Raw genomic sequence first — 14,732 nt, 5'->3', positions numbered from 1 at the left:
AAGCCAGCCGACTGGCTGGCTGGGAGATCGTCACCCACACGGGCGTTTGACACGAAAGCACACACAGACACCCATTCGTGCCAAACGCTTTATTTATGTATTACGACGCCATTCTAAAAGGGAAAACACGCTGCATTTTTCTGTAAGCTGTGTGCAGAGTATGAATCGCACGCAGAGTCTTTGGTCCTGCCTAAAACAACATGAATAATTTTGCAAAGCAGACAATTTTCCTGCTGCAATTATCAACATACCAGCACACATTTTGTGTCTTTTGTGAATCTGGTAAGAAGCCAATGTCACGTATAGAACTGAAACCACATATTTACACACAAAACCATTTATTTTCTTCAATTTTTGCTGCTTTGGGGCAGAGGGAGTCAGTTATGACTACCAAAATTATTCATTGGTAAATGTAACAAAAATTAGAAATGTATATATTTTTTTAAAACTTTCTTCAAGAGTAGAAGTTTTTAAATATTTTCAGGGTCCTTCCACAATAGTTTGCTGGACTTGTAGCCCATTCCTCCTGACTGAAGAGGTGTAACTGAGTCAGGTTAGCAGGCCGCCTCACACTCTCAGATTTCAAGATCTATCCACTTTCTTTTTTTTTAACAAGAACATATGAAATGTTCTCATCTAAACTCTATATTTAGCACATTAAGCCACAAATATCATTTTCTATCCACTGATTTTCAAAGGGACTGAGATTAAGCTGTTGTGATGGCCACTCAAAAACTTCTGACATTTAAGAAAGCAGTTTCTCCTTTTCCTTCTTTTGTCAGATATAAATAATACTAGAATTCTTCCGTCTGATTTGACTTTCAAAGAGTTAAAAAACATATTCATCAGTTTTTTCCAAGATTAAACCTTTTGCAAACTACAATAAAATCAATAAATGTTCTAAAATGTGCTCTTTATAATGACAGTTTGCTAATGTTTAGAAAGTTTAATGGAAGGTAGCAGCTAACCTAAAGTTTGCAGGGGTGAGATTTCAACTGGAAGGCTAGCAGACGTCAGATTTCTATCCAGGAAAATCTAAAAATAAATCAAACCAACCGTAATCTAACACGGCCGTCCGACTGTTTTCCAGCTCTGACAACCAAACTTGGGGTGATTTTATTTCCTTTTTCTAGTGTGCTACCTGATTGCTCTGGCGGAGAGATGTCCGTAGGAGCCGCTGGTGGAGGAGCTGGAGCGTGAGCTGTTCATCAGTGTGGTAACTATGGCGTTCGGGGAGTTACGAATCATGGTCTGCAAATCGAGGCTGTGCTCAGAGAGCGGAGAGATGGTCAAGGGGCGCTTCCTGTTGGGCCGTCCCGGAAGCCTTGGGCTTGAGAAGCGCGAATCTGGAGGATGAGGATGGAGAAAGAAATTACCGCATTGTTTAAAGCAGGGATGCTGGTAGCATGTAGTGTTTGTTGTGGTCATGTGGTAGTGATGCAGCAGAGGATTGTGGGATGTTTAACTGGAGGATGGAAGCAATGTCGGCTTTGCGGTCATGGTTTCACTGCGTCAACATGGTCAGGAAATATATATAGTTTATACAATACTGGTAAAAATCGCTTATCTTCAACAACAGCAAATTTTTATATGGATGCACCCCTATTTAAAGTTCACCTGTTTTTCCGACTACTTTTAGATGCTTCAGGGCAAGAGAATAAGCTAAAAAACAAAAAAAAAAAGCATTTGATGGTTCATACAAGTATTTCTGTTTAAACTCTAACCTAATCAAACCCGAACAGATGACATTTTTGTCAATCATCAGACAAAAGGCCCATTTCAATGAGTGTTCAGCTGTCACTTGATGCACTGCTTGCATTTCATCGAGGAGAAAACATGTCTTTTATGTTGGAGAACTGCTCCGACTGTGTATGGTAATATTTAATCAAGTCCAATTTGACTCGTTATTCAAATGCAATCAGTGTTGACTGGAAATACCAAAGAGGGGTTTGAAAAGGTAAAAGGCGGAAACGGCGCAACCATTCTCTCCACGCGCACAATGAGCCACGGGTAGAGATTAAAACATGACTTTTGTTGTCTTTTCACACAGAGATGTCACAAGCAAGACAGAGAGGGAGAGAGAGAAAAAATAAAAAAAACGGGTGAGACGGAAGGAGGGGACAAAAAGCAGCGCTGAGGGGATGTCGCGCTTTGTGCATGAACTGACACAATGACTTTGTGACTCAAGACTTGGAAATAAAACATTTCGAGTTATTTCATAAAGGCAAACAAAACCGATAACCCCCCTCCTGCATATTTACGTCCCCCTCAATCCATCCATCTCCCTAAAACGTAAATGCTCTATCTCTGGTTTGACACATTCAGCGATTACAGAGCGCTTCCTTTCACATGGTAATCAGAGAGTGTGTTGTGTGTGTGTGTGTGTGGGGTGGTAGCATTCTGGCATCCACAGGCCTGAGCTGCAACTGAAGCATGGGGGCATTATGGAGAGCAACACCCTCCACTCTCTTTACATTTTTTTATTGTAAGGCAGCTCTTGTAAGGAGGAGTGTGAGAACACAATGTAGAGCACATGGGATTCCTTGACAGTTTGTGTTTTGTTTTTTTTTCTTTTTCTGTTTTCGCCCATTCATACATCCATCTAACCTCCTGCAAAACGTCTGCTTTTATACCTCTGATTCGGACAAATCCGACACCTAAAACAAGCCCGCATCCACTTGTGGAAAACTGGAGGATGGTGGAGGTGGAGAGAGAGCGACGGAGAGCCTAGCTTGGGAGACGGGGGCCTGTGTGCCATCACTGCAAAGCCTCATGGGACCGGTGTTTATTAATGCACAGCCCAAATGATAAATCGGCCAACCGGGGAGACAGAGAGGGAAGCGTCCAGGCTCGTAGCAGCACTGTCCCTCTAATTTCCTCTTGATTTATGGACGAGATGGCTGGTTACTCGCCGCGTCATTAATTTCGAGGGGGCCGGGGAGGTTTTCGGATGGGCCAGACTGACGGTGGTGGAAAGAAAAGTTGGTTCCAAAACTGGGGTTGAACCCTCAGCGACCCACCTGGGGTTTGGGGGGGGCGACTATAATAAATACATTCTACTTTATGGAGTGTAAAAGTAGATCCTGGAGATGGAAGCACAATACAATAACTATTGTTCTTACAATCATCAAGGTTATAATCCTGTGACAAGCAGAGAAAGAAAACTTGTACTGAAAAGGATATTTCTGTCAATTCAGCTTATTTAGGATACAGAAAAGGACTGACGCCCGGAAAGACAAGGAAATAAATTATTTTCTTCCAAATCTAAGCAAAAGTTTCTTCTTGTCCTCATTTAAAAAAGTTAAGGTATTGTAAAAAATATGCATTGAAATAAAAAATGTATTATTTCCATATATTCCAGGCATCCTTTACATAAGTCAGACCATACATTTATTTTTCTTGTAATCTGAAAAGGCTTTCGTCAGATTAAAATGGTTCATTTAGTCATTTATGTAATATTTTATTTATTTTTTTGACCATGTTAATTTTTCCCTCACTTCGCTTTTTCTAAGTCTGACTATTTTAACATTCTTTTGTTGCTTTTTAATGCAAGTGATATTTTTTACTAAGTGCCCATTTTCTAAATCTTACAGAAAGTTTCTTTTCTCATGACCTGAAAAAGTGATGAACTCATTTCAAAAAGGTTTCATAAAACAAAACAAAAAACAAATCTTCCAAACTTTCTTGACTTTTTTTAGTTTATGCAAGTCTTTTCCCCTGAATAGCAGATGATTTATTTTTCTCTAAATTTTAAAAACCTGACCAAATGTTTATCTTGAAATATTTTTTTATAGATTATTTGCACATTTTTAAAAAAGTGCCTATAACTAAAATGAAAAAACAAAACATAATTTTTATGAACAATTTTCTTCCATTTTTGTCCTGAAAGGCAAATTAGTTTTCCCCTCTATGTGTTTTTGTTTGTTTGGTTTTCTTTGTATAATGTGTGTGTTTTATTTTATTTTATTTTTTTTAAATATGAAGCTAAATCTGGGACTTTTTTTTTAGCTAAAAGTTAAGTATTGTGCTAAATACAATTACTTAACTTTGTAAGTATTGTATTTATTTCTCGTATTTCTTTCTTGTACTTAGCTCTTTTGGGTTTCCTTGTGATTTTTTGTTTGTTTAGAATGTTTTCTCATTTTTGTTTTTTATTTGTTTGTCTTTCAAAGAAAAGTAAATCATTATCGAAAACAAAAATATTGACTTATTACTCTAAACATCTATTTATTGATTAATTTATTTATTGTAGAAAAATAAACTTTAAAATATTCCCTTAGATATACTTTTTTGCCATTAAGGGCTTCCATATAAATGTCCTTTTTTAATTTTTTCACTTTGATATAATTATACACCACTAAAATGTAAAATGAGCTGTTTATACTTCCTAAAAGTACAAAAACAGTACTTAAATGGAGATTAGATGTGCATATTGTTTAAATGTGATCAGGTGTAAACATTTGAACAATAATAGCTGTTTTGCCGGGCTAAATAAAGCAACCCCAGTGTTTACATCTTAACATAAACTTGTTTATGCAAACGGTTTCCTATTAGCTGAAAAACAGCACAGAGATTAGTTAATAGAAGCCACAAATAAACATCGTAGCGTAGAGTATACTTCAGTCAGCGTGATCTATGAGAGCTATGGTGCTAATTAGGCAGTGCTAACGCAGACAATAGACCATTAAAGCACAAATAGGCAGGACAGGCCCATTGTTTCATTAGCAGAACTGTCTCTGAAGGTAATTACACTCATTTGGAATGGACTAAAATAGCTTCATGGTAGCCCAGATTATCACCGAAAGTCTCCTGATAGACTTTGCTCTTTCCTAAAATCCGCCAAAGCTTTAAAGTGTTAATTTTTTTCCCCTACACAGGAACACACATCGCCTGAATGTGATGAGTTATTACCAGCAATGATCACAGGCGATTTTTTTTTTTTTTTTTAAGAGAGGAACACCGCATCTCCTCTTGAATTTGGCCCTAATTGTTTTGTTTCAGTCTATTAATCTTAAAAAGTGACACAGAAGAAAGGATTTCTCTCCCGTGATGAATGGTGGGACATTCCAATTCCCACTTAATAGCAATTAATTTTCTGATACCCGCACAAGTTTGGCTAGTTTTAATTAGTTTGTTCGGAGGAACAGTGGGGGGAAGTTCACCCCCGGATTTCCATGAGAGCGGTGTGTGTCTGACTAAATGCGTTCCCATCAAAGGGAGCGGGGTGAGGCTGTCTGACCTCTCTAAGATTCGATGTGCCTTTAATTTCCTATTTACACTTTAAAATAACTCATTAGCATAAGTCCTTTGCGTACAGTCCTGAGCCAGACACGTTAAGACAATGGCTCATTTAAATCATGTCAAAGTAAAGTTGCAGAAGTTGAGGAGTAGCTGGAGGTATATAGATATATATAGAATAGAAGATGGGAGCACTGTGGTGGTGCACTTTTAAGGGTTGAATTCCCGCAGGGGCCACCCACAGTTTGCTCAGAACAAAAGCGCTCATAAGAAAGAAAGGTGCAATCCCAGCAGGGTGGATGTGGTGGGTGTCTTTCATCACATACGGCTGCTCAAAATACTTTATTAAATGCTCGATAAAGTATAATTTATAATTAAAGCACGTTTCTGTTTTACCTAAAACTCCAAACCCAGGAATCCAAGGCAACAGTGCAACCAACTGAACGGTTTCTACTTTTAATAATTATACTACATTTATCTCCTAGGTAAAAAAAAAAACAACAAAAAAAACAAAGAAATACATTTTTTTGTTTTTCAGCAAATCACTAACGGAACAGGGATTGTTAAGATACAATTTAACGTATCTTATGTATATTTTATAATTTCTACATTACAGCTTTAACGTAATTAAAGTTTCAGTTTAAGTTTAATTTCTCTTCAAAAATGGAAAGACAAGAGATCATGGCAGTGGAGTAAGGCAGATGAGTGTTGATCTCCTGGAAACGGCATTAGTTCTGATTTGTTCTTGTTGCACTAGGAGCCTCGTAAGAATAACAATAATTAAAAAGCAACTGTAGACTTTCCCAAAAATCTGAACACAGGTCTTCACGAGGTCTCGCGTTTCTCCAAAACATGAGGAAAAATAAACACAGAAATGCTCAGAGATCCTTTCCTCTGTTTGCTCAAACCTTGTAAGCTGTTCTAGGGGAGGAGTGAGTGGAAACTGTTTGGTTATACAAATAAAACAGCAGCGATGCCCGTAACTGTGGTCCAATAGATTTCATAATAAAACTCTGCTACTGCATTAAAAATGAATTCATTTCCAGGAGTTTCACTCATCTTTACCAGAGACACTAAAGCCTGAGGCTGATGTAAGTTTTCTGTTTTGATTTAAATGTTTTCCTCAAGATTTCTACACCGACCAGTGCAGTGTAGTTTGCTGTATTTCATCTGCAAATCAGGATAAATAAAAAAATACTCTTTTTTTTTATCTTTAGGAAATAAAATTAACCTTATTTTTATACGCTTTAGCAAAAAAAAAAAACAACCCTAAAAAAAATGGTTCATAAACACTTCAGATACATGGTATGCACACAAATAAATCTCAACGCTTTTCATATTATTAATTTCAACAAGTCTGAGGAGGTTCCCAGCTGGTTTTATACCTGAATGGTTCATATTTCAGAAGTAAGTGGCCACAGTCTAAAGACAAAACTTGTAGAGCTAGAAGAAATGTTTTATCAGTGTTAAATAAGTTTAAAAGAACTTTCCTTCAACAACAGGATCACCTTATACAAGGAAATCTGTTCAAAATGCAGAATCTGAGACTCACTCTCCATCGCCTGCAGGTACTCCATGTGCAAGGCGGTGGCGCTGCTCGCGCTGCCGGTGGACGCCACAGACGGGAGAAGGTCTGTGGCGTATGGGCTGCGGTGGCCCGCCAGCAGAGCCATCTGGTGGTAGTAATCAGCTGTGGTCAGACCGGCGTGAGGCGCTGCAGCAGGACAAAAAGGAAGCTCATGTCAGCAAAAGAGGAAAAAACTGAACATTTAGAAAGAAGCTGGCGAGAGAGCAGGAAACAGCGGCTTTAATTTATTAGGCGGCGGAGGGAAAGCCGACAGCAAGAACACCTGCGCTGCGTTAGAAAACTTGCACTCATTTACTTTAGATGATAATCAGCTCAGCAGAACAGTAATGAGCGCATTAGCAAACCCCATCATGTTAACCAAAACAGCTGCACAGGGAGCGTCACCTGAAGACTGGAGTCTCACTGGGGATTCCCGCTGGCTCCCAGATCACAGCGAGCGTGTTAGCATGGAGCAGCATAACTGATCATGTAGCAACACGGCCCATAAATAGCTGTTTGCTTTTGGTGTTCTCTAATCACCTCTTACAATGTTGTACACAAGTGTTGAAGACTTGAACTTTTTCACATTTCATTCACAGTATTTCAAGATATTTTATTGGGATTTTATGTGACAGACCAACACAGTTTAACAGTGTTTTCAGCCCATGACTCATAGCATGACCTTTTGCTTGACCTCAAACGCTGCGAGTCTTTTGAGGTCTGACTCTACCGGCTTTCCACATCTATACACAAAGTCCATTGTCTTTTGCAGAATGGAGAGGATATGATTTAGCTTTTTGGTTTGAATAAGTTTTAATCAGACCATTTCGTTCTGAGTCTGTGCTAATGTTTACGGCCGTTGCTTCGCCCCAAATCGATTTCTGTGTTCGGCTGCGCACATCGTCCCTCTGCCTGCTGGAGGACGGCGTTCCCGCACAGGGATGCTGCAACCATCATGTGCAGTTTGTTCTTCTACTAACTGCGTTCCCTACAAGGCTTTATGCAAAAAAGATAAGGAGGCGTTCTTCCTTAAATTTCTACCTAGGGCAGATTTTTAAAGTGCGTATCGAACCGCTGACATGAACTTCCGGTCAATTCTGCTCCGTCCCGAGCTGCGGATAATGCTCCCTGTTCTGGCTCGTCAGTGCAGGAGGACATTTTTCCATTTCCAGATAATGTATTAAACAGCTTTGTAAGATGTGCAAAGTTTCCAGTATTGTTTTATAACCTGCTTTAAACTTCACCTTGGCTTCCTGTCTGCCATGTTCCTTGATCTCCATGAAGCTGGTTGTTCACTAACGTTCTCTAACAAACCTCAGAGGGACTTGATCTACGATTTAGGTGACTTCTGAGGGCAATTGTTTGCACTTTATTTAGGGGTACCAGGGTAAAAGAGGTGCTGAATAGAAATGTGGATTTTCATTTCTAATGAAAATAAAAACTTGAAAACCTCCATCTATTTTCCATTCTCTTCAATAATGAGGTGGACTGATATTCTTTGCATCTTTTACTGAATGTCAATTTAATGCATACGGCCATGAAACTTATTTTGAAATCATTGAGAAAGGGGCAGGTTAAACAATACGCTTCGTCTTCATGGTAAGTAATATAAGAATGTGTGTTTGTGATTTAGTGATCATATTCGCTAAACCGAGTGAATAAACTCACTGATTGGTTGAGCTGTGTGGCTCCAAACCCAATAAGATCCACTGCAGTTGGGAAGGGTGTGAATATTCTCTATGTGTGTGTGTGTGTGTGTGTGTGTGGTGAGAGAACGTGGGCCAGTGCATCTTTTGGCAAACATGCTGCCTGTGTGGCGCACGCATCAGCGCTGCAGTCTGCAGATACGCAACCTGCTCCTCAACTCTGCTCCGTCGCAAAACAAAAGGGGCCTAAATCTTCTCAGATGGATCTGAGCGCACAAAAACGACACAGAAACCATCCTGCCTCCACTTGGTTCTCTCTCTCCTTCTTTCCAAGTCGCTCCCTCAGTCGGAGTCCTTGAACCGGAGCCTAAAAATAAACATCTGGCAGAGGGCTTCTGTATGCAAATGTTGTAAGAAAGAGGGAGAGGGGAGAAAGACTAACAGTGTGGTTTTTGGATTAAGATATGGAATCGGTTCAGACCGCTGAAGCTCCTTTTCCCCCCCAATTTGAGAAATCAAGAGGAAAATAAATAAAGAAACAGTGTGTGAGGAGATTTCCTCTTAAGTCTGGCCCGCATGCCTGCAGTATGCCTCCACGATTGGCTGAGTGAAAGGAAGGAGGAAGAAAAAAAAAAAATTGTAAATTAATTCGATCTGGCTTTTATGTCTCCAGCAGAAGGGGGAGTTTCTTAATTGTCACCAGTGTTCCGCCTCGGCTTTGCTTTCGCATTCAGCCGTAATGTGTCCCATTCAGGATCGGCGCGCGGAAAAGAGCTTTGTGGAATTTTCTAAATCAGAAATGTTGGCATCCGAGTGCCATCCTGGGGGCAAAAGGAGTGCGGGGTGGAGGGAGGACGGGGGGTATGTGGAGAAGGCAGAGACTCGCCTCAGGACTCGGCGAGCTGAGCCACCGGGCGCTCCTTCGGCACAACAATAGGATCAGGGGCGAGTCTACCTCTGAACCGCTTGTCGTGGAGAATATATAACGTGAAAACGTGTGAAAGCAAATGTGTGGCAGAAGGAGGGTGGCACTAAATCCCACCCACTTTTAAATCTCCATTAGATTCTGTTAATTAATTCATCATTATTCAAATGTACTTTTTGCTGGGGGAAGAAAGAAAAAAAAAATCTTTGCATACTGAAGAAGGAGGCTCCCTGTAAGCGCAGTGATATACTAACAACACAAAAGCTGATGGGTTAATTAATCACCGAATTGATTAAAGGAGTAATTAGGTGCCTCATTCACCATTCACGGCATTATGAATTAAACGGGGGATCATGTGGTAGGTTGGAGGAACTATTTTGATTTAAGGCAATCTGAGCCTGGCGCACATTACGCTATGGTAATGGAAAACCTGGAGGGCAGAGAGTCGGAGCCGCTTCCAAGCGCAGGAGAGGCGCTGAGTGAAGCAGACACTTCAACCCTCACTTAGAGGCTATCAGGTCTGCGCGAGATTAAGGGAAGTGTGCAGATGTAAAGGAAATAACCCCACTATCTGCCAATTCACACATACATCCAAACATCAGACAGGTAGCCGAAGAGGCAGTTTGTGACTCATGTGCCAAGATCTTGATGGCTGAGGATGTAAAGAGCGAATAATGGGTCATTTTGGGGATTTGAAGATCTAAAAGCCGAATGTAGATGGGGATCTTTTTTTGGCGAGAGCTCAAGGAATTTGACCGTAACTGTATTTTACAAAAAAAGGTGCCTACAGGAAACCATTTTGTAAAGTGTAATAACTTTACATATTCATGAGAACATGTTGTACAGTTAGAATCTCCTGAAACTCTTCTGAAACTCTGTTCAGACTTTGGGATGTTGCAACCTTATTTTAAAATAGACTAAACCCAATTTCACTCTCAAAATTCTGCACATAAACCTCCATAATGACAATGTGGAAAAGCTGTTGTTTGCTTCCAAGTATATTAAAAAAAGAAGAAATCAAATGTACCTAATTATTCATTTACTTTGCTCAATATTTTCTTGATGCACATTTGGCAGCACTTACACCCTCAAGTCTTCCTGAATATGACACTTTGAGTTTGATACACTGATTTCTGACCATTATTGTTTGCTGAATCTTCCAGGATCCAGTGTTTGAATGGGACAGTTCTTTTGGCTTCATGTTTAGTTTGTACTCTGACCTTATGTAAAAAGATGAACGCTCTTCTGAATTCCTGAACTGAATTGGACGGGATTCCAATCCAAACGAGCGGATCAACTTTGAGATGATCAGTGGAAACAGAATGGACGTTAATTTGGATTTTCTTTTTACTTATTTATCTTTAAGATATTTGCAGATTAAAAAGAAAAAAAATCAATTATTGGGTGTTGTACATAGAGTTTAAAGGAGAATAATTACTTTAGCCTAATTTGAAATAAAAGTGTAACAAAGAACAAGTGATCTGCTCTGAATGTTTTCCAAATGCATGGCATATAGTTTCAGTGGCCTCACCAACTGAATTTGCCAAATGGATGAACAAAATCTTCTAAAAAAAGACACTTTTCTATCAGATTTTCTATTTTCATTTTGAAAACCAGATCAAATTCCATACTTTCCAGTATTTTTGTTTAAAAACTGGGTACAAGCCTGCAGATAATCGAAGTGTGTTCTCCAGATCGTTCCGTCTACCTTTTCTACCATGTACCAAATCCTGGATCTAACCTGCAAGCACTACTTTTTTTTTTTTTTTTTAAATCAAAAATCTTTAGTTTTTCAAAATTCATTTGGTGCATTTGTTTATGAAACCAGAACACCTGAAGAACCCTCCTTCCTCCTCAGTGGAACTGTATGCGACTCCGCCGCTCGCTGCTCCGTCCTCCTGAGGTCTCCGACACGTCTCACAGATCAAACGGATTAGCCTCCCTCTCCGACAGGAGCACCCCCCACCCACTCGGAACGTGCCGCACTCTTAACGCTCCGACCCGCCAGCTAACTGACTCAAATAACGTCTCCCGGACCCCCTGGGTCTTAATAGAGATGGATCCGGTTGCCTCTCACCTGACCCCGTCTGATCCCAAACCGGAATCAAACCGATACAGAGAGATGAAATTCCTCCTAATAGCAACTGATCAATTCCAACAATTATTTTTAAAGGCCTACTGAAGCCATGTCGGATCGTTCGCACCCTTGCTGGGGTGTGTGTGTGTGTGTGTGTGTGTGTGTGTGTGTGTGTGTGTGTGTGTGTGTGTGTGTGTGTGAGATAAAGTCTGTGTGTTGAGAGGGTGTGCATCGGTGTATGTTTCACTTTACTCACCATCTGCCGGGCTGAGGCCCCGCGCGGCCGGTACGACGGAGATGGAGGGGCTGCTGTGGAGGGAGCGGATGTAGTCCATGTATGGGCTGATGTAGGGGTGAGGAGGGTGGAAGGGCGACTCCGCCCCCATGGACGGGTTCCGCTGGGGGGAGATCCGAATGAGGGAGATGTCGGAGAAAGCCGGCGTGGTCGCTATCGATGGAGTCCTGCAGAGACACACACACACACACACAAAAGGAGAACGTAGGAGGAGAATGACACGAGTTCTTCAACTCAGAATAAAAATAAACAATATGTTCACCTGAAATAAGACAAAACTAAACTTACAAGTTACTTGTCAGCAAGATATACAAGCTTGGTAATAACTCCTTAATTTTGGCGAAAAAGTAAGGAGATTATTTCACTTTTAACATGGGAAAAAATGTCAGTAACACTTTATTTGAAGGGGGTTGAAACTGTTTAAACTTTACCTTTAATAACATAAAGTTACCTAATTTTTAAAGTGCAATCAGAAACACTTTTATAACAAATTTATATCAGTAATGATTTCTTGGTTAATGACAAGTTGTCATAACAAAGACATTTTGAATAATGTCAACTTTGTATTAAAAGTGTCATAATTTACCGAATGACGCTTTATGACAACAGTCATAAATATTCATGAAACTTATTCATGTTTATGACAAGTGTTATGACATGTTTATGACAGTGTAATGACAGTCTTATTCAGCCCCCTTCAAATAAAGTGTTACCAAAATGTCCTATTATAAGTTAAATAATCTGCTTTTTCATCAAAATGTAAAACTATTTACTTAAATTAAGTTTCTATATCTTGCTGAAAGGTAACTTATATTTTAGTTTTGTCCTCTTTCAAGTGTGCCAAGATATTTCCACTAGAAACTAGAACAAACACACTTGGTGAGATTGTGTGTTTTTGCAGTATTAAATTGGATTATGAAGTTGCAGTGTCGTGACCTTTTGCAGGGCATTTCATACTTAAAAACTCTCAAAAACTCAGCACCTGGTTGTTGCATCACAAATAAAACGATCACTTCAAAACTGCACGATTTGTTTTAGAACCTTTAAAAGTATTAAAAAAAACAGCACATTTTTTAAGAGGGCAAATTCCTTTTCACAGCGCTGCATGACTGGGTGGACTGACAGCGGTGGGGCAAGACAAATAGATGGTAAAACTATCTCTCTCCTTCCCACTGCAAGGCAGGGGAGAATGCAGCATTCCAACTGCTTCCTACGCAGACATTTCCTCAGATCAAAGGCAGCTTTCACCACTGCGTCTTAATCAGAGGGGAAGCGATAGACCGAGCTCACCGCTGGCCAGAGCAAGACAAGCAAAGCTACACCACAATTCTCCATGGCTCAGATTGCTTGGAGTTGAAACCAAACAAGGAACTGCACAAGATGCATCCAAAAATCCTTTTTTTTTTTTTAACGGAGAAAAAAAATAACAGCAATGTCAGGCTTTTCTTGTTTTTTTTTGTTTTGTTTTTTTTTCTTGAAGGAAATGTGAAGCGAAGTTGAGACAAAATTGAGAAAACTTCTCAAGAGCCAAGTTTAGCCAAGAACTAATTTGTCTCCCTCCTTATAATTGGTTAGGAGGGCCTGGAAACGCAGTAATGATGGCCTTCACCACAAAGGCCTTCCCCGGAGGATCCGCAGAAATCCACATATCAGCCAGACATTAACAGGCTAAAAGATTAGACTGAATTAGCCCCTCCGCTTCTCTGTGGCTCCCCCGGTGGACCGGTCTACTGCGACAAAGGACCCCAGGAGAAGGGGAGGCTGGCTGAAAGATGAAGGCAGGGAGGGGGAGAGGAACAGCGCGGCTTTAAGAGGGGAGAGGAGGAGATGGAGAAGAGAATGAGACCTGGCCTCTCGGTTTGTCTCAGAGTGACCTTGAGCTAGGCCAGGGGGACCGGAACAGCCTAATTACAACCTCCGCCCTGTCCCCTGATCCCCCACCAGCCCCTTTGTCCCTCCACTCCACAGCCCCTCCTAATGAAAGAGCTCAGGCCAGGGTCAATAATGAGCGGCCGAGGAGTGGAAACGGCGCACAGACGCACGCAGGACACATGTGAGCACAAACCTCCAGAACATCCTCCAGGAGATGTTCTGCAATTAGCCACAAAAAAAGGGGACAGCGATGGGACGATTTATATGGCTTTCACTCTGCTCAGGTGTGCAACGCCGTGCCTCGTGACACTGATGTAATCTATGATGGGAAATCAGCGAAACCCTCAGAAAGGCATCCGAACTTTTTCAACGTGACCGCTCGTTTGTTCTCCACATTCCAGTTCGCATTCTTTCGCACGGCAGCAGATGAGTAATTCCTCATTTCCTTCGCCCCGCTACCGGGCCACGGCGAGGGCATCTTCAAAACAGAAAGAAAAAAAAAAAAAAAAAAAAAAACACAGTGACGGTGCATGAAAGAGATGTTTACGATAAGCAAGCCATCAGCCCGCACGCCACCATTTACATGGCTCATTTGCAGAGGACACGACACAAATGAGCTGACATTCACTTTGTTGTCAGGTAGGCGAGCAAACATCTCACATGTACACAGTGAAACTCTTTCAGCAGCATTTGCAGATGAAAGGAAACATGAAAAACCAGCTTTGTCACCAGCAAACAAATTGGTCCACCCCAATAAATTGGGAGATGACTTAAATCTTAATTTAATATGGCTTACAGCTAATGGAAACCCGAAATACAACTTCTCCAAAACCTAAAAAAAAAAAAAAAAAAAAATAAAAGCATTAAGACTTTTAAGTCCTGCAGTCAACAAGGTATGTCATTACTGTAGTAGCTGGCAGTTCACAGAATGCTATTTTCAAGGATATTGATGGAAAGTTGTGTGGAAGGAAGAAACTGTGTACAAAAAAGGTGCATGAGCAACTGGAAAAACTGAAAAACCTTATTGAGGATTGTGAGGAAAACCCTCTGAAGGGGTTAGGAGACGTTTTTACTGTGGCTGGAGTCAGAGGGGAGCTGCTAAACACAGAAAA

The 14,732-nt window shown here is 40.6% G+C and overlaps 1 protein-coding gene across 3 annotated transcripts in view; it reads right to left on the bottom strand.

Moving 5' to 3' along the window:
- Window positions 1-14,732, bottom strand: part of gli3 (GLI family zinc finger 3) — a 121,480-nt gene that overhangs the window by 20,215 nt on the left and 86,533 nt on the right. For all 3 annotated transcript variants that reach the window (XR_001663919.1, XM_007565945.2, XM_007565946.2), the window contains exons 5-7: window positions 11,710-11,915; window positions 6,791-6,952; window positions 1,142-1,346 (exon numbers count right to left, since the gene is read on the bottom strand). Coding sequence is in view for 2 of the 3 variants with exons in the window: in XM_007565945.2 (XP_007566007.1) it covers window positions 1,142-1,346; window positions 6,791-6,952; window positions 11,710-11,915 (573 nt within the window). In the remaining variant the exon portion in view is untranslated. The remainder of the gene's footprint in view (window positions 1-1,141; window positions 1,347-6,790; window positions 6,953-11,709; window positions 11,916-14,732) is intronic.

The sequence above is a fragment of the Poecilia formosa genome, unplaced genomic scaffold (assembly GCF_000485575.1).
Source record: "Poecilia formosa unplaced genomic scaffold, Poecilia_formosa-5.1.2 Scaffold184, whole genome shotgun sequence".
In the NCBI taxonomy this organism is placed as follows: Eukaryota; Metazoa; Chordata; class Actinopteri; order Cyprinodontiformes; family Poeciliidae; genus Poecilia; species Poecilia formosa.
Note: the sequence above shows the minus strand (reverse complement) of the source record. Positions and strands in the feature narration are given on the sequence as shown.